General features: G+C 37.4%; 1 protein-coding gene across 1 annotated transcript in view; it reads right to left on the bottom strand.

Annotated features, from left to right (window-relative positions):
- Positions 1–21,229, bottom strand: part of LOC128657923 (gastrula zinc finger protein XlCGF66.1-like) — a 172,154-nt gene that overhangs the window by 70,670 nt on the left and 80,255 nt on the right. Inside the window, exons 7-9 of the mRNA XM_053712350.1 lie at positions 20,394–20,492; positions 3,800–3,898; positions 3,480–3,566 (exon numbers count right to left, since the gene is read on the bottom strand). Of these exons, the coding sequence (XP_053568325.1) occupies positions 3,480–3,566; positions 3,800–3,898; positions 20,394–20,492 (285 nt within the window). The remainder of the gene's footprint in view (positions 1–3,479; positions 3,567–3,799; positions 3,899–20,393; positions 20,493–21,229) is intronic.

The following is a 21,229-nucleotide window of genomic DNA, read 5'->3' as shown; positions in this document are numbered from 1 at the left end:
TCCAAAATTGTGTTCCAGTCCTATTGAATGGTTCAGTGTTGGTGATGAAAAAACCGTGTATGAATAAATCCAGAAGAAAAAATCTCAAAAAATGTCAAAAGATGTGAAACAATTAGAAAATCAAAAATGAAATTATATATATATACAGGTAGCCCTCAGTTTACGCCGGGGTTAGGTTCCAGAAGGAATGGTTGTAAATTGAAACCGTTGTAAATTGAAACCCAGTTTATAATGTAAGTCAATGGGAAGTGAGGGAGATAGGTTCCAGGCCCCTCTCAAAATTGTCATAAGTAAAACCTAATACATTATTTTTAAAGCTTTGAAATGAAGACTTTAAATGCTAAACAGCATTATAAACCTAATAAAATAATCACACAACACAGAATATATAATTAAACTAAGTTAAATGAACAAAAACATTTGCTAAGCAGCATTATAAACCTAATAAAATAATCACACAACGCAGACTTCACTTGCATTTTTCTGCAAACAGTTCTTTCTATGCATTCCAATCTGGATTGATTTATAGACAGGAAGATCTTGTTCCTTTGAAATCTGCTCGATAGCTCAGGTCTGGTTAAACTGATGAATTTCAGCGTGCTTGGCTTTGCTGCAACACAAGCGGACAGCTCCACCTACTGGCTATTTTAATAAATGCACTGCTTCTCAATGCTTTTCAATAGCAGTCACATGACTGGAAAAAAAAGGTTGTTATTCTGAAACGGTGTAAATTGAACCGTTGTAAAACGAGGGCCACCTGTATATATATATATATATATATATATATATATATATATATATATATATATATATATATATATATATATATATATATATATAAATGTGAAAAAATGAAAAATAAATAAATATGTATAAAAAATGTGATATAATATATGGCCAAACAGTGAAAAAATAGTGAAAAAATATATATGGTGTACATCTAAAAATATGTATATAAAACTATGTATATAAAACTAATCCTAAAAATAGTCCTAAAAAAGATCCTTTGGCGGTGTCTTAAAGGACTGATAATATGTATCCAAATATGAATTTTGATAAATTATGGTGACGTGAAGAGGATCATCACTAGAGTGTAACCACTAGAACACTAACACCATTTTTATTACATTTGGGATACCACTCATTTTTAGGATACTAAGGATTTATTTTAAAATGAACCTTACACGTTAAATTTGGATACATATCATCAGTCCTTTAAGACACCGCCAAAGGATCTTTTTTAGGACTATTTTTAGGATTAGTTTTATATACATGTTTTTATATACATATTTTTAGGTGTACACCATATATATTTTTTCACCGTTTGGCCATATATTATATCACATTTTATATACATATTTATTTATTTTTCATTTTCTCACTTTTATATATATATATATATATATATATATATATATATATATATATATATATATATATATATATATATAATTTCATTTTTGATTTTCTAATTGTTTCACATCTTTTGACATTTTTTGAGATTTTTTCTTCTAGATTTATTCATACACGGTTTTTTCATCACCAACACTGAACCATTCAATAGGACTGGAACACAATTTGGACATTTTATTTTAATTTTGGGACTCCTCCATATGGACACAAACATGGACTTCTATACACCAGACATATTGTAATTTGCTCTATTAGTTATCACATACTGAATGTATTCTTGTTTGCTTTCACCACTGATTATCAGATAGTGAATATCAGGTTTATAAATAGTGGAACATTAGGTTCAATAGAACGTTAGGTCTTGTAGACATCTCATCGATACATTGTTTTTAATATAATGCATTTTTAATTTGTTTTACACATCCATTTGTTTTACATATCCATTTGTTATACATTGTAACCCTATTAAATTTTACATTTTATATACTATAAGACGTATTGTTTATATTAACTGATCGTGGACACCACCTTAAGCACTTTATCCCCCAATAGGGACACTGTAGCGCTGACTCTTGGCAGTTTTCTTATTGTTCATTCGAAATCTGGTTGGGAGATTTCGCCTCTCTGAGTAGAAGCTTGTGTGGTTGTATATTGTGGCGCTGTCTGATTAACATTTCCGTTGATATTATCCACTATCAATCACTATTTTCACTATACACATTAGGGTATTTATTTATTATAGTTAGCATGCATATAGCAATGGTTTGTTATATTTCACATATTTACTTTTTTTTTTTTTACCATTATTATTTTTAATATATTCACATTAATTATATGCACATTGTATTTATTTAGTATGCGACGATTATATTAAATTTTCAAATTTATGCTAATATATTAGCAAATAAGTTGTGTCTATGTATCATGGGCTGTTTTTTGTTATAGAGGCTTCTGTTTACTATGCACTTATATAGTAGATAGTTTGGATGTATTTATATATATAAATATATATTCATTTTTATAGGGCCAATGTATATTGTAACAGCTGCATGTATGGGAGTATAGTCTACAGACGTTATCAATAGTTATCAATTTATAGTGATATGGTATTGTAATATATATCTCGTCATTATTGCTTGACTCACATTATTTTATATTGTTTAAATAATTCTGTTATTATTTATGTATTGTGAAATTGCTATATTATATGTTTGGTGATATGTCACAAATATTTTTATTCTGTAAGAAGTTATTTACACCAATATCTTTATGGTAATGGTCTCTGTGTATCAATCACACCCTCGATAGATAAACATGATCCGCTGTTGGCCAAATAGGATAAGAGCTCACGTAAAACTTGTGGGTGTGTGATATTCAGAGCCTTTGATTGGCCAGCTGAGGCTTTTAAATAGAGCAAGGTATTAGTAGACAATATGTAGCCTGATGAAACAGCGTATTGAGCCGAGAAACGCGTTGCTAAGCAACATTTTTTAAACCTGTTTTAATAAAACTTTTAATATAGCTGTACCTTGCTCTTGGATTATTCAACATCACACTCCTTGGGAATCGTATTGTGGGGACATTTTGTTAGCGTCTCTCCACCTAACTATCCAACCAGGTGTAGCACACTTTGACACCGGAAGCCGTTATTCTACCAGGAGACGAGCCCCTCTCGCAGCTCATTTGCCGCTGGGGAGTCAGCCGAATGGCTCTGAAGTTTCGGCTCGTCTATTATTGCACTTGATGTGCATGTATATTTGTGAGTATGATACCGCTTTGCATACCTAGAAGTTGCTGCACCAAGGGCGCCCTTTTTGTGTCTTTTAGGACTCGACAACACTATTACCATGAAGCAGATTGTGAGAGAAGAGAGGGCATGTGTGTGTTTGTGTGTAGTATTAGAATAAAATAGAAGGTAAAAGAGAAGGGAATACATGGTACGTTTATGTACCAAATAGATTTTATCATTGAAATCTTTGTGTATTGAGGCTCATCCTTTTTATAGGGTGAAATCATTTCAGAATCTGAGTTTTCTATTTGAAAAGCTTATACCATAGATCACTCACTTGCAGAGACATCTGATGGCTGAATATTCTGTACAAATTCTCTATGTGCTCCTGTGTCTAGATTTTCATCACTGTAACCTGTTAGTTCTAATAAAGAATGCAATTATTATTTTTTGGTTAAATGGATGTAAGCTCAATTAGCTCTCACAAATTATACAGTAATATTGCACAACACTACAGTATTTAATGACTGGAATTGGTCAATCTTTAGGTCCATAGTTTACATTATTTTCCCGAAGGATAAAATCATTTTAAAATCTGAGTTTTCAAATAATTGGTAAATAAAACAATACTAGTAGCTTCTGCCATATATCAGTTACCTGCAGTGACGTCTGATGGGGTCTCCACTGGCTGAATATTCTCTACCAGTTCTCCATGTGCTCCTGTATCTAGATTTTCATCACTGTGACCTGTTAGTTCTAATAAAGAATAAAAACAAAATGTATGCTTACTAGATAAAATCTTTTCTTTCCTAGCATGGAGAGTCCACAAATTCATTCATTACTGTTGGGAATTCAACACCTGGCCACCAGGAGGCGGCAAAGACAACTCAGTCAAAGCATTAAGTATCTATCCCACTTCCCATACTCCCCCAGTCATTCAGCCAAGGAAATAAAGGAAAAGTAGAAGAAACACTAGGGCTATAGAGGTGCCAGAAGATTAGGAAAAATGCTGCCTTAAAAACACAGGGCGGGTTTGTGGACTCTCCCATGCCAGGAAAGAAAAGAATTTATCAGGTAAGCATACATTTTGTTTTCTTTCCAATGGCATGGAGAGTCCACAAATATATTCATTACTGTTGGGAATCTAATACCCAAGCTAGAGAGGACACAGAATGAACAGGGACAGAAATAAAGTAGACGGCCCTAATCTGAAGGCACCACCACTTAAAGTATTTTACTCCCCAAAGAAACCTAAGCTGAGGCAAAAACATCCAATGTGAAAATTTTGGAAAATATATATAAAGAGGTCAATCTAGTGCTTATAGATTTGATCTATATCAACTTACAATGAAGGAGCCCGAGTGATTAAGACAACTTACAATGAAGGAGCCCGAGTGATTAAGACAACTTACAATGAAGGAGCCCGAGTGATTAAGAAAGTAATGAGGAAACATTGGGGTATTTTAAAATCTGACCCCATCTTGGGTGAGATGATAGGAGATAAACCACTCATTACCTTTAGAAAAAATAGGAATTTAAAGAATCATTTGGCACCCAGCAAGTTAAAAAAGTTAGAGGCTGGGCCAAGTAAGATTAATGAGAAGGGAGGTACACTTCATAATTGGTTATCCCTACCTATGGGCACATATAAATGTAATAAAGGGAAATGTAATATGTGCTCGCATGTAAAAAGAGGCAATGAGTTTGTAAATTCTGAGGGGACAAAACACTTTGAGATCAGATATAGATGTAACTGTGAGACCACATATACTGTATACCTATTGAGGTGTAAATGTGAGTTGCTCTATGTAGGGCGCACTAAAAGAAAGACAAGAACCAGGTTTAATGAACATCTATATAATATAAAGAATGGTCTAAATAAACATAGTGTTCCAAATCACTTTTCAATAGTCCATGGGAGTGATCCTAGGGGCCTCGAGATACAGATTATTGATTGGATACCCCCTGATAATAAAAATAGACTGAGAGCATTGAGACAAAGAGAAACAGAATGGATATATAAGCTGAAAACCTTGGATCCACATGGATTAAATATTGACTTGGATGTTCAGGCCTTTTTGTGATCTAATTGTCATGATGCATCCTGTCCTAATGGTCTATTTTATCTTATTTTATCCTATTTTACTCTGTTTTGTCATATTATCCTTGCATGTTGATTAATTATGGGTCTTTCTGTTTTATCTCATTTCAGGACATCACTTTTGAAATATAAGTGTTTACCTGTATATGTATGTGTATGTGTGTATGCACGTGTGTATGTGTGTATATGCATATATGTGCAGTTACACACTACAAGATATGTATGCATAGTGTGTGCACGTGTATGCGTGTATATATGTATATGCGTGGATATCCATATGGACCTTTTGTGGATATTATATATAGTAAATCCTTTGAGTGCTCTTTTATTCCCTTTTTTTTATATAATTACATTTTTGTATTATTTTAACTATTGCTATCAATTTTTAGGATGAGATTATTTTTAACATATACGAATTTATTTAATCCAGATGTATAGATATCATTATAGTGTATAGATATATTTTTTTAGTATCTGTTTATATATGTATTATCATATTGTATATGTTTATTATCAATTGTTTTTAATATGATGTATTTTATTATGTACCATGATGTAATTTTATTATATATTCTATTAGTTATTTTATAATATGAACATGATTGCGATGTGAACATGATTGTTATGTCACTTGAATCAAATTAGTTCTTTCTAATATCATTATTAATATTATGATTTTGCAACACGGTTAACTTTTATAATGTATGTGAGCCCAATTGCATAGATTGTATATGTCTTACCAAAATGATGTTTGTTGTGATATGGGTGTGTAAGGATAATTAGCCTTGCATTGGTTAATATTTAGACCAATAAGATTCTACCATCTACTAGAAATAGTGACACACACTCCTACTGAATATTCTGCTCTAGAAAAAGCCCGGGCGTACTCCGGGGGAAACGCGTTGAGCTATACTGGTCAAGTCTGCTGTCAGAGAAGGTGCCCTGCTGCTGGAGGCTGAATTCGGGAGGAGAACATCCCCTGTCAGAACTATCGGCTAGCTGTGGTGATCTGGATTGGCGGACTGAGACCCCATATGTTCACAACATAATTTGTGAAATGTCTGATTGCACTTACTGTTTGTAAGTAGTACTTGTATTGCACTGTTTTACCTGTTAATAAAACTGCCTTGAATCGTGTCCTTTTGCGCTGCTCTCTTCTATTCAGATCGATTGACTACTTTTCTACTTCCGGTGTGGGGAGAAACACACAGGGACAGAGAGAGGCGGCAGTTGGACTGTTTGGGAGCGTAAGAAACAACACTTGGAATCCATTCTATGCGCCTACATTTGTATGTGTCTTTCCCTCCAGATAACCAGGAGGCAACAGAGCAGTAAGACTGTTTTGTTTTTACTTATTTAAATTAGCGCTGCTTACAAAATCTGCCAATACCACTTTCTTATAGATTTGATCCATAGAAGCTTGGATCTTAAAAGCCCAAAAACACACTGCATGGTAGAAAGAGCTGTAATCCTCCCAGGATTCTGCTGTCCAGCCCTCACCAGCATACAAACCCACTAAGAAAAAGATTGTCTAAATCCTTGAGTGCATGAAGAAATAATCCTCAAAGCACGCACTACAACCAGAACGTAAAGAAAACGTTCCTTCTGAAACGAAGGGTGGACAAAAGGGAACAAACTACAATGTCTTAATTGAAGATGTGAATCGAGCCAACTTAGGTTGAAAACCGAACTAGGAACGACAAATAGCCTTATCTGCACGGAACATACATCAAAGAGGATAACTCAGAAACTCTGCGAGTGGAAGAAATAGACAACAAAAACAAAATCTTCCAAGACAAAAGCTTTAAGGTCAACAGAATGCATAGGTTCAAAACGAAACCTGATGCAGAACACAAAGAAACAAAATTAAAGCTCCACAGAAGAGCAACAGGATAAAACACAGGCCTTATTATAATCAGAGCCTGAACAAAGGACTGCACATCAGGAAGTGTAAGAATATTATACCATGTATCATATGTATCTCATTATATTAAAGGGATAGGAAAGTCAAAATTAAACTTGCATGATTCTGATAGAGCATGTCATTTTAAGACACTTTTAAATTCACTTCTATTTTCAAATGTGCTTTGTTCTCTTAGTATCCCTTGTTAAAAAAAGAATATGCACATATACACTAGTGGGAGCTGCTGCTGCCTGCACACATTTGTCTCTTGTGATTGGCTAAATAGATATTTTCAGCTTCCTGTCAGTAGTGCAATGCTGTCCCTTCAGCAATGGATAACAAGAGAATGAATACATTTTGATAATAGAATTAAATTGGAAAGTTGTTTAAAATTTATGTTCTATCTGAATCATAAAAGAAAATTTTGGGGTTTACTATCCCTTTAATTATAGTATACACACATAAATGTATAATTGTATCAAACAGTAATACTAAATCCTGCTATGTAACTTTATGTTAAAGGGACATTATACACTCATTTTTGCATAAATATATTTTTTTTAAATGTATAGTTTTTCTTATTTTTAAATAACATTGCTCTGATTTTCAGACTCCTAACCAAGCCCCAAAGTTTTATGAGAATACCGTCAGCTACCTTTTCCAGCTTGCTCCTGTTTGTGTAAAGGGTCTTTTCATATGCAAAAGGGGGAGTGTCTTATTTCCCACTTGCAGTGGGCTTTCCAGCTACCTTTTCAACAGAGCTAAACTGAGAGCTTTTAAGTAAGTTATTAAACAGTTTTATACTGGATTTTTATATCAGTATCTGTGCATCTTATTCTTTATAGTAGTGTCTATTACATGCAGTTATATGAAAATGAGTGTATACTGTCCCTTTAATCATAAACTCTGTAATATCAATTCTACAAATACTATACATGTCCTTTTGCCCTCACTAGTTATGTGCAAAATGCTGATTATGCAGTTGATAGGTGAACTATACATCATCAAATGTATTTTAAAATTTCCACCGTCTCCGTTATCCTGTCAGCAATAAATCTGCCTTTAGACCTAAAGATGAAATACAAAGGTGGGGAACAAAGTAAATTTACATACACTGTACATGTGTTCTTATAAGAGAAGTATAATCGCCAAAAAGATGTCCAATTGCATTCCATGTTAAGTCCCTTTGGGGTCAAGGTATCTAGTTCATTAATCCACAACACACAACAGGGAATGCAATTGGACAGCTTTTTGGTGATTATACTTCTCTTTTAAGAACACATGTACAGTATATGTAAATTTACTTAGATTTTTCCATACAACATAATGTTATATTTATTCCAACTTTTCCAATAAATGTCTATGGATATTGACAGTTAATATATGCAGATATAGCCTTTGGATTAGATCCTTATGTCTTGTTTTTTTTCTGAGTAACCATATTCTTGACAAATAACATTTCAAATATGATTGTCATGACTGCAATTATCTATGTAAATTTGATTTTTTTATTTTAATGTTTTTTTAACCCCTTAATGACAAAAGTACTTTTCCATTTTCTGTCCGTTTGTGACAAAGGTTATTTTTACATTTTTGCGGTGTTTGTGTTTATCTGTAATTTTCCTCTTACTCATTTACTGTACCCACACATATTATACACCGTTTTTCTCGCCATTAAATGGAGTTTCTAAAGATAGCATTATTTTCATCATATATTATAATTTACTATAATTTTTTTTTATAAAATATGAGGAAAAAATGGAGAAAAAAAAACACTTTTTTCTAACTTTTAGCCCCAAAATCTGTTACACATCTACAATCACCAAAAAACACCCACGCTAAATAGTTTCTAAATTTTGTCCTGAGTTTAGAAATACCCAATGTTTACATGTTCTTTGTTTTTTTTTGCAAGTTATAGGGCCATAAATACAAGTAACACTTTGCTATTTCCAAACCACTTTTTTTCAAAATTAGCGCTAGTTACATTGGAACCCTGATATCTTTCAGGAATCCCTGAATATCCCTTGACATGTATATATTTTTTTTTAGTAGACATCCCAAAGTATTGATCTAGGCCCATTTTGGTATATTTCATGCCACCATTTCACCGCCAAATGCAATCAAATACAAAAAATCGTTCACTTTTTCACAAATTTTTTCACAAACTTTCGGTTTCTCACTGAAATTGTTTACAAACAGCTTGTGCAATTATGGCATAAATGGTTGTAAATGCTTCTCTGGCATCCCCTTTGTTCAGAAATAGCAGACATATATGGCTTTGGCGTTGCTTTTTGGTAATTAGAAGGCCGCTAAATGCCACTGCGTGTATTATGCCCAACAGTGAAGGAGTTAATTAGGGAGTATGTAGGGAGCTTTTTGGGGTAATTTTAGCTTTAGTGTAGTGTAGTAAACAACTTAAAGTATTGATCTAGGTACATTTTGGTATATTTCATGCCACCATTTCACCGCCAAATACGTTCAAATAAAAAAAAACCTTTACATTTTTCACAATTTTTGGTTTCTTACTGAAATTATTTACAAACAGCTTGTGCAATTATGGCACAAATGGTTGTAAATGCTTCTCTGGGATCCCCTTTGTTCAGAAATAGCAGACATATATGGCTTTGGCGTTGCTTTTTGGTAATTAGAAAGCCGCTAAAGTCTGCTGCGCATCACACGTGTATTATGGCTAGCAGTAAAGGGGTTAATTAGGTAGCTTGTAGGGAGCTTGCAGGGTTAATTTTAGCTTTAGTGTAGAGATCAGCCTCCCACCTGAAACATCAGACCCCCTGATCCCTCCCAAACAGCTCTCTTCCCTCCCCCACCCCACAATTGTTCCCGCCATCTTAAGTACTGGCAGAAAGTCTGCCAGTACTAAAATACAAGGTATATTTGTTTTTATAGCATATTTACATAAGCTGCTGTATAGAATACCCCCTTAGCCCCCAACCTCACGGATCCCCCATCAAACAGTTCTCTAACCCTCCCCCTCTAGCTTAATGGGCGCCATCTTGGGTAATGGCAGCTGTCTGCCAGTACCCAGTTTAGTAAAAAAAAACATGCTTTTATTATTTTTTTTGCTTTTTTTGCTGTAGTTTAGCTTTTCTGTAGTGTAGCTCATACCCCCTCCCTCCCTCCCTCCCTCCCTCCCAGAACCCTTCAATTGTTTTTTAAATTAAAATCCCCCCCTTTTCTCCCAATTTTGTATTAAATGTTTCTGTAGTGTAGCAGTTCCCACCAGCTCCTGCCGCCCCCCCCGTGTGCGCGCCCCCGGACACTGCCGCCTCCAATCCCGCCCCCTCCACATCACAGGCCCTTGGCAGGCCGCCCACCCGCATCCCTGCCTTGCTCCCACCCACCGACACTCCGGTGCAGAGAGGGCCACAGAGTGTCTCTCTCTGCATCGGAGGCTTGTAAAGGGGTATTGCAGGATGCCTCCATATCGAGGCATCACTGCAATACCCTCAGAGATGCTGGAAGCGATCGCAATCGCTTCCAGCACTCTGTTAGACAACTGACGTACCAGGTACGTCTATTGTCATTAACTGCTTGTTAATGCATGACGTACCTGGTACGTCAATTATCATTAAGGGGTTAAAACATAAATATATATTTAGGATCTTGTAAAAATATAGATTTGTGCACATGCATTTTGATAACCACTAGAGGGAGCTGTTGTATCGATTGATTTTGTTCAACACAATGTCATTCACTATTTTTACCAGTAGATGGCATAATATATGTGCTAATTACGAATTGTTGGCACCAAAATGGCTATTTAAACATCCTTTTATTCACATTATGTTAAGCTTGAGAAAGGGCTAAGTCTTAGCCTGAAACGTTGCTTGTTCTTTGAACCCTGTATGATTAATAAAGGCCTTTTATGTAAAACTTAGAGCTGGAGAAATTCCTTTGTTTAAAGTTTTCATAAAAGAAAGACCTTTATTATACCATGGTCCACACAAAAAAGCAGCTTTTTTTTGTGGATCATGGTATAATAAAGGTCTTTCTTTTATGAAAACTTGCCAAGGTTGGAGTATCCTTTCTTCAAAGATTTAGACTTAAAGATATCAGAAAAGCTGATTAATTACATACAGGATACATCTGGTGTTAGATAATCTTAAGAATTAGGCAATGATTATATGATTCAATGTATATCTGTACCCTATATAAACTCCTTGTGTTGTTACAATAAACAAAAGTGAGATGTTACCTCAGGCGTTTCCCTCCGACAGAGCTAAGGTGGGATTTCTCATCTCGTTACTCTCTGACACAGCTCTTGCCTGGGCTAATCCCTTGTGGGAGACTAATAAACCTGTGATTTCAAATTACCCTGAATTTGTGGCCTCATTTCGAAGGGTATTTGATGTTCCGGCATGCTCCTCCTCTGCTGCTAAACGACTCATGTCCATTCAGCAAGGTACAAAATCTGTTGCTCAGTATGCTATTGAGTTCCGTACGCATGCTGCAGAGGTATGTTGGAACAATGAAGCCCTTGTTGCCGCCTTCTTTCATGGGCTCTCTGATGCGATTAAAGACGAAGTTGCTGCCAGAGATTTACCAGAGGATCTCGAGGCATTGGTGTCTTTTTTTATCCTAATTGACATCAGACTCAGAGAGAGGCCCTCTTTCAAGGAGCGATTGCAGAAGCCTCCTGTTCCGTTGTCTCTTACATGTTCGTTCCCACCCATGTCTCCCGCTCCTCCCATGCCTCCTGGTCCCGAGTCAAACAAGTGTATGTCTTGCAGCGCCACAATAAATACCATACAGGCTATACCTCAAAAAGGCGGAGTCTCCCAACCAGATTCCGATGTATCAGTTTAAAAAATAGAATGCCAAGATACAGCGCTACACTACCCCTGATGGGGGTTGTGTGGCTAAAGATGGTGTCCACGACTAGTTAGAATATTTGTGATATACAAATATATAGACGTATATATATATATATATATATATATAAGATAAAAATGTTAAAATCATAAATCAATAGATATAATATAACAATTAGTTTTTATTCAATTAAATGTATACACAATCAATAAAAAGAATAATATAGGATAAAACCTATATATATATATATAATAAATGAAAACCGAATAATAAGGTTTATATAGGATGAGCTATAGGTAAAACTCTATAGTGGGTATTTTACAGAAGTCTTATCCTTGGTGTATCACTGATATGTAACGGATATCCAATCTTATTGAAGTCCTATTAAATGTCCAAAAATTAAATGTCCAAAAAATTTAAATTAAGTGTCCAAAAATTAAATATCCAAAAATTAAATGTCCAAAAATATTGGTGGGTGGTGATCCAAAGCTAATGCATTAATTAAAGTGATCAATAAAAAGAATTGGTTTGTTAAAAAACTCCAAAATATGGTAAAATTTAAAAAATATAAATATAAAAAATATAGACCAGTCTTGAGAAAGGTCCCTGGGGACCGAAACACGTTGGCTATATACTGGTATTGCAGCTCAGGCTTATATCTGGTGAGTAGAACACTAATATTGCAATCTTTATGGTGACTTTATTGCACTATGTCCGTTTTTTGTACAGTCTTATAGGTACATGAGGACATCCTAACAAACTGATATACCCTTTGAGAAGAGGAACATCATCTTAGAACCTCATACATTTACATTTGGATCACTTAACTTTGGGCTATTCACAACTATACTATCTTTATGAACATTTCTTTTGGCTAACACAAGGATTTATATAAAGACTACTTGCAAGGATATTGCTTTTTTGTCATCACAAGGATCCAGAATTTGCTAGGTCACACTGTTTTAAGGGCATTTTTTAGGCCATTTTTTGGACACGCTTTTAGGGCAGAATTTTAGGTGTACACCTCATTTTGTATAATTTTTTCTTTTTTCTCTTTTTTCCACATGGATTGTTGATCACTACTTTTTATATTTTTTTATATTTTTTATATTTTAAAAATGTTACCATATTTTGGAGTTTTTTAACAAACCAATTCTTTTTATTGATCACTTTAATTAATGCATTAGCTTTGGATCACCACCCACCAATATTTTTGGACATTTAATTTTTGGATATTTAATTTTTGGACACTTAATTTAAATTTTTTGGACATTTAATTTTTTGGACATTTAATTTTTGGACATTTAATAGGACTTCAATAAGATTGGATATCCGTTACATATCAGTGATACACCAAGGATAAGACTTCTGTAAAATACCAACTATAGAGTTTTACCTATAGCTCATCCCATATAAACCTCTATTATCCGGTTTTCATTTATTATATATATATATATATATATATATATATATATATATATATATATATATATATATATAGGTTTTATCCTATATTATTCTTTTTATTGATTGTGTATACATTTCATTGAATAAAAACTAATTGTTATATTTTATCTATTGATTTATGATTTTAACATTTTTATCTTATATATATATATATACGTCTATCTATTTGTATATCACGAATATTCTAACTAGTCGTGGACACCATCTTTAGCCACACAACCCCCATCAGGGGTAGTGTAGCGCTGTATCCTGGTCCCGAGTCACCAGGTACTGCTGAACCAATGCAGTTGGGATTCACACGTCTATCCGCGGAGGAGAGGGCCTTTAGGAGGAGGGAGGGGCTTTGCCTCTATTGTGGGTTACAGGGCCACCTTTTGAAGTATTGTCCTACACGGCCGGGAAATGCTCACACCTAAGGTCCCCGGAACCTCTTAAGGAGAAACCTTTTGTCACGGTTGTCCTTTCCTGGGTGGACTCCTCCATAGTCACTCAGGCTCGTGTTGACTCCGGTGCTGCGGACTATTTCATTGACAGTGCTTTTGTATCAAAGCACTCCATTCCTGTTTTGCCTCGGTCCGTTCCGCTTGCTATTGAGGCCATTGATGGCAGGCCCCTTCAGCCCGCACTCGTTACTCACGAAACTGTTCCGTTGTCCATGGTTGTTGGGGCTCTCCATTTTGAAACCCTCCAGTTCCAGGTGATAAACTCTCTGCATTTTCCGGTTGTTCTGGGTTATCCCTGGCTCCAATAGCACAATCCCAGTCTCGACTGGCGCAGGTCCGAAATTTTGTTGTGGTCCCCGCAATGTATTTCGATTTGTCTTCGGAAACCAGTTAAAGTCTTGTGCACTTCTTCGGTATATCAATTGCCAGAGGAGTACCGAGAGTTCCTAGACGTGTTTGACAAGGTGCGTGCCGGTACGTTGCCTCCTCACCGGTCTTACGATTGTGCCATAGACCTACAACCCGGAGCCATTCCTCTTCGGGGCCGGGTATACCCTCTGTCTGTTGCAGATAATTGTGCTATGGAGGAGTATGTTGCCGATGCTCTGTCGCGGGAAATCATCCGCAAATCCTGCTCTCCTGCAGGGGCTGGCTTCTTCTTTGTGAAGAAAAAGGGTGGCGAGTTAAGACCATGTCTCGATTATAGGAGTCTTAATCGTCTTGTTGCGTGGGTTAATTTAAGATAAGCGCCAAGTTATTATCCTTAAGCTCCCTCACAGGTAATCTTCCCTATGATTACCACTTTTAGTATAAACCAAACAAGAGTCAATTATTAAAGTTTGGGAGCGCTAAAAAAAAGCTTTAAGGATAATATGGAGATTTAAAATTTTAAGTCTTAAAGGGCCACTAAACCCAAAATCTTTCTTTCATGATTCAGATAGAGAATAGAAATTTAAACAACATTACAATTTACTTCCATAATTTATTTTGCTTCATTTTTTAAATATCCTTATTTGAAGGAAAATCAATGCACATGGTGAGCCAATCACATGATGCTTCTATGTGCAGCAACCAATCAGCAGCTACTGAGCATATCTAGATATGCTTTTCATCAAAGAATATCGAGAGAATAAAACAAATTAGATAATATAAGTAAATTAGAAAGATGTTTAAAATTGCATTCTCTTTCTAAATCATAAAAGAAAAAATGTGGATGGCATGTCCCTTTAATCGTCTTACCATTAAGAATGCTTACCCTATTCCGCTCATTACGGAACTATTTGACCGCCTTAAGGGAGCTACAGTCTTTACTAAACTTAATTTGAGAGGAGCGTACAATCTCGTTAGGATTAAGGAGAGTCACGAATGGAAAACAGCATTTAACACCAGGAGCAGGCATTATGAGTATCTTGTAATGCCCTTTGGCCTATGTAATGCTCCTGCTGTTTTTCAGGAATTTATTAATGATGTCCTATGAGATATGTTGCAACAGTGTGTTGTGGTGTACTTAGACGACATCCTCATACACTCACCCACACTTGAGGCTCATCGTTCTGATGTTACACAGGTTCTTCAGAGACTACGTGAAAACGGCCTGTTTTGTAAACTCGAGAAATGTGAGTTCCATCAGACTCAAGTAACCTTCCTAGGTTATGTTATCTCCGTTGCAGGGTTCTCCATGGATCCTGACAAGTTATCTGCAGTTTTGCAGTGGCCTTGCCCAGTTGGTCTTCGGTCTATTCAACGTTTTTTGGGGTTCGCCAATTACTATAGAAAGTTTATTAAAAACTTTTCTTCCTTGGTCAAACCTATCACAGACATGACCCGTAAAGAGAATGATCCACTCCATTGGTCACCTACTGCCATTAAGGCCTTTGATAGTCTTAAGACTGCCTTTGCTGCCGCTCTAGTTCTGGCTCATCCTAACCCTGTCCTGCCTTTCGTTCTTGAGGTCGATACGTCTGAGACTGGAGTAGGTGCCCTCTTGTCTCAACGTCCTACGCCTGACGGTTCCTTGCATCTGTGTGGTTTCTTCTCTAAGAAATTGTCTCCAGCGGAGTGCAATTATGAAATTGGCGACAGGGAATTACTGGCCATAATTTTGGCACTTAAGGAATGGAGGCATCTTCTCGAGGGTACTAGCGTGCCAGTGCTCATTTTTACTGATCACAAGAATTTAACTTATCTATCTATTTGTCGCCCCGACAGGCCAGATGGGCGCTATTTTTAATTATGTGGTCTACTACCTGCCTGGTAGTAAGAATGTTAGGGCTGATGCCCTCTCTCGACAATTTTCGCCTCTGTCCAAGGAGGAGTCTGTACCTACTCCTGTTATACCTCCTGACCATATTTTGGCTACCATACGTACTAATTTGACTTCTCCCTTGGGGGAGGAGATCCTGGCTGCACAAACCAATGCACCTCCTGAGAAACCTAGTGATAAGTGTTTTTTTCCTGAGAATATTCAAACTAAACTTTTGCACACTTACCACTATCCTAAAGCCGCAGGTCACCCATGCAAGAACCAAATGATTTGGTCTGTCACTCGAAAATTCTGGTGGCCAGGTCTTCGTTCTGATATTGCTGCGTATATTGCCTCCTGCTCAGTTTGTGCACAGAATAAGACTCCTCTACGTCTTCCTGTGGGTCTTCTTCAACCTATTGCTAATAGTGAGCGTCCTTGGACACATCTTTCCATGGACTTCATTGTCGAGCTCCCTGTTTCCAATGGCAATACTGTTATCCTTATGGTGGTTGACTGTTTTTCTAAAATGTCCCATTGCATTCCCTTGATGAAGCTGCCTACCGCTCAGGAGCTTGCTTCGATTTTTGCCCGGGAGGTCTTCCGTTTACATGGGTTACCCAAGGAGATAGTGTCGGACCGGGGTAGCCAGTTTGTCTCCAGATTTTGGCGTTCCTTTTGTGCTCAAATGGGGATCCAGCTTTCCTTCTCCTCGGCATAGCACCCTCAATCCAATGGGGCTGCGGTACGGTCTAATCAACCTCTGGAACAGTTCCTCCGTTGCTATGTCTCAGATCACCACAATAATTGGTCTGAACTGTTACCTTGGGCAGAGTTTGCTCGTAATAGTGCTATTAATGCTTCCTCCAAGTTATCCCCGTTCATAGCGAATTAAGGGTTTCAACCATCCTTGTTGCCCGATTCATTCATGTCTCAGGGTATTCCGGCTTTGGAGGAGCATCTCCGGCAACTCCGTTCCACGTGGATGCAGATTCAGGATTCCCTTCATCGTTCTATGTAGCGCCAAAAGTTCCAGGCTGATCATAGGCGTCTGCCTGCACCTTCCTACCAGGTTGGTGAGAGAGTTTGGCTGTCCTCCCGCAACTTGAACCTTCGTGTGCCTTCCAATAAATTGGCTCCCCGTTATGTTGGTCCTTTTTGAATACTCAGACGGGTTAATCCTGTGGCCTATGCTCTTGACCTTCCTCCTGCTATGTGTATCTCCAATGTTTTTCATGTCTCCCTCTTGAAACCATTGGTTTGTAATCGGTTTACCACTGTGTTGCCTCATCCCATCCTATCTTTGTTGACAACCATGAGGAGTATGAGGTCAGCAGCATTATTGACTCTCGTATGTCCAGGGGCTGTGTACAGTATTTGGTTCACTGGAGGGGCTACGGCCTGGAGGAGCGTTCTTGGGTTCACTCCTGTGATGTTCATGCTCCCGCCCTCCTCCGTGCCTTCCATGCCTGTTTCCCCAATAAGCCTTTTGTCCTCCCGCGGGGGATGGGTAGTTGAGGGGAGGGTACTGTCAGGGCTTTTTCCCTGTTTTTTGCCATGTGCTGCTGGCTGCCATGTTACTCACCTCTCTTCCTGACTATGGTGCATTGTGGGGGATGCTGCTCATTTCCTACACTTCCTTTTATGGCCAGACTGGTGTGCATCATCCATGTGAGACAGGATGCAGTCTCAGAATTGTGATGTCATCACTTATTATTTAAAGGGCCTCTGTTCAATATGCTTTGCCTTTGCGTTGTCTCAGACCTGTTTGTGAGAGTTCCTGTGTATTACCTGGCTGCCTGACGTTCTTCCTGGTTCCTGATCTCTAGCGTGTTCCTGACTCTGCTGTTTTCCTTGTTCCTGATTCTGGCTCGTCTGACTATTCGCTTTGGCTCCTGACTCGGCTCGTCTGACTACCAGCTCTGGTTTTGACTCCTGGCTTGTTATTTGACTTGTGGACTTTTTATTATTATTTGCTATGAATAAAGGTGTGATTATTTTTGAACTTCTCATCTCAGTCTGATTCCTGGCACCCTGACAACTCCCCACCTGAGAGTTATTTCGGATAAAACTTCGGGAAGAAAGGACTACTCCCAGAGAAGAAAGGCCGCTCAGGGAATCTGCTTCTCAAATGTCAACCCCTGTGCTGAGATGGGCACAATGTGACACATGTGAGACTTCACTCACTGAGGGTCGAGACATTACTCTCCTCACCAGAGAAGTCCTCGTTCCTCTAAGGATTGATATAAACAACAGAAAATATTTTGTTCTGATAAACTAAATGTAACGAATTTGGCGCCATGCCATCAGAGTATTGAAGATGACCCTCAATCCCAGTAAGTTGATGGGAAGTGAAAACTCCTCCAGGTACTAGTTCCCCTGTGCTTTCAAGTTACCTCCAAACTGTACCCCAGCCAAGAAGGCCGGCGTCCACAGTCAGAATTTCCCATAAAGGACATAAAAAGCATGAGCCTGAGACAATAGTTCTTGATAGAGTCACCAGGAGAGTCTCTCGATGGCTAACCAGAACGACCTGATTGAATAGACCGGAAAGATCGCCATTCCATAACCACGCACGCTTGGAATGTTTGCTTTCACCATAATCACATGCCAGAGCTTACCTGGGTTAAAACCCACAACCTATCAGTCAGTTGAAGAAAAGTCGCATCTGGCTAAACATTCTCCTTAAATACCCCTCCATCTTTACGTCCAAGGGGTTTCAGAAGGAGGTACTATCCTCAAGAAGAAAAGTAGTACACTTCCAGTAAGGAAATAGGTCCATCACCCTTTAAATAAAAGAGAGACAGGAACCTGGAAAAGTTTTTTTTTCATTTTTCTAGTAGATGAGGAGAAAGGAACCCAGGCTTCTCCCAATTCTTAGAAATGATATCCGCTATTCGAGCCGCTTCTGGAAAGGTCCAGATTAGAAGCCTTAGGTTCCTCAGACAGCTTAGACTCAGGAAACTTGAGGTGAAAAAACCTCCTTTAGAAAAAAAGCGAGGATATTCCAGCTTAAACCTGAATTTTAGCAGTCGTACTGTAATCACAATAGCCACTAGATGTCAGCAAAGTACAGAAAATGAAACATGGAAAAACCAGAACTTATAAAAGTTCATAACTCTAAATAATTTGTAACTAAAGAGAAAGTTTAGATAAAGGATCTCTTGAAAATCAATATAAAGCAGCTGAAGTTATCTTACACAAAACTTGTGAGCTCTATCCACTGAGCTGTAGAAACTTTTGATAAAATAAAAATTACCACACAATGTAATAAATAAGGCGCCACAAATATCCCACAAGCTTAGTATTATAGAGAGCTTGACAGAGAAGTGGAACATGCCCGTGTCATAGAAGACGCCATAAACTGAGGAGAGAGCACACCAAAACTGTTCCTCAGCGGGAAAGGGATTAACCCTAACCCCACCGGACAGAAAGTCACCCGCCATCAAAAGGGGTTCCATACTGCTCCATAACTGATATCCTGCATAAGGGATATAACTTACAATTCCCCAAACCCTCCTCAGGGCAAGTAAGTGCAGGTGGATACTCTTAAGTCCTCTTATCCCAGTAGTGAGTATCCAGGGGTCCAAGTTTAAAGGATATACAATAAAGGACTTACTCTCCAGGGTCTCTGCTGTGGAACAGTCACAGCACTTCTAGGTCTGACAGCTTCATATCCACATCTGACAGTGACCTGAGGTAGAAAGGAAAGCAGTGTAAGCTTACACTGGTTGTCAGAGGGGATGTTAGCACAAATTGCTGGAAGGAGGACAGAGAAGCTTCCCTGCAACATTCAGCAGCTAACTTTCACTCTGAGTAAGAGACTTACAAAGCTACTCTGTGAACCCCAGTCCTGTCTTGTAGGGAAACTACCCATTAAAGGACTTTGATAAATCTTCAGAGCACTTTTCATAGTTTACTAGGCAAATAATGACTGGGGGAGTATGGGAAGTGGGAGGGAAACTTAATGCTTTGGCTGGGGTGTCTTTGCTTCCTCCTCTGGTGGCCAGGTGTTTAATTCCCAACAGTAATAAATTAATTTGTGGATTCTCCATGCCATTGAAGAAATTAGTTTTTGTGGTTAAATGGATTTAATCTGTTAGCTCACACAAATCTGAATATATAGTAATATTACACAACACTTCAATATTTTAAGATTTGAATTGGTCAGTCTTCAGGTCCATAATTTACATCATTTTATTAAGGAATAAGTCATTTTAAAATCGGAGTTTTCAAATAAATGGTGAAGAAAACAGATCTCTCACCTGCAGAGACGTCTGATGAGGTCTTCACTGGCTGAATATTCTGTACAAGTTCTCCTTGTGCTCCTGTGTCTAGATTTTCATCACTGTGACCGGTTAGTTCTAATAAAGAATGCAATTAGTGTATGTTGTTAAATGGATATGAAACAATTGTCGTTGCATCTAATAAATGCATCAAAAATGTATTATTTTTTTAAGAACAAAAATAAAAGCATCTGTTATTTGTTGCATATAAAAATATTTATAAATACAGTGTATAAATAAATAATTAATGTGATGAAATTACTTTCGGTCTAGATACATTATCTTTTGATGAACAATGCGATTTAGTCACATTACAACATCTGAAGAGTAAAAGTTATAAATATGACCAACAGTCTTTATGTCTTCCTAATTTTAATATTTACCTTCAAACAAATATTTGTATCCTTTTCAAAATGAGAGGTGACCTTTTGTAGGTGTTCCATAACATGGTTGAAAAGGAAATTACTAAATTAGCTGATTCTGTCCTAATCAAAAACAGAAGAGAAAACATAATTTATGCTTACCATATAAATTTCTTTCCTTCCTGGCAGTGAGAGTCTACGATTGTATTCCTTACTGTTGGGAAATACAACACCTGGCCACCAGGAGGAGGCAAAGACACCCCAGCCAAAAGGCTTAAATATCCCTCCCATTTCCCCTATCACCCCAGTCATTCGGCCGAGGGAACAAGGAAAAGTAGGAGAAACACCAGGGTATAAAGGTGCCAGAAGAAATAATATAAAAAGGGAGCCGCCCAACAAAAATAAATTATGGGCGAGGTCGTGGACTCTCGCTGCCAGAAAGGAAAGAAATGT

Source organism: Bombina bombina, chromosome 4, assembly GCF_027579735.1.
Source record: "Bombina bombina isolate aBomBom1 chromosome 4, aBomBom1.pri, whole genome shotgun sequence".
Lineage (NCBI taxonomy): Eukaryota > Metazoa > Chordata > Amphibia > Anura > Bombinatoridae > Bombina > Bombina bombina.
The sequence above is the reverse complement of the archived record's forward strand: the minus strand, read 5'-3'. Positions and strand labels throughout refer to the sequence as shown.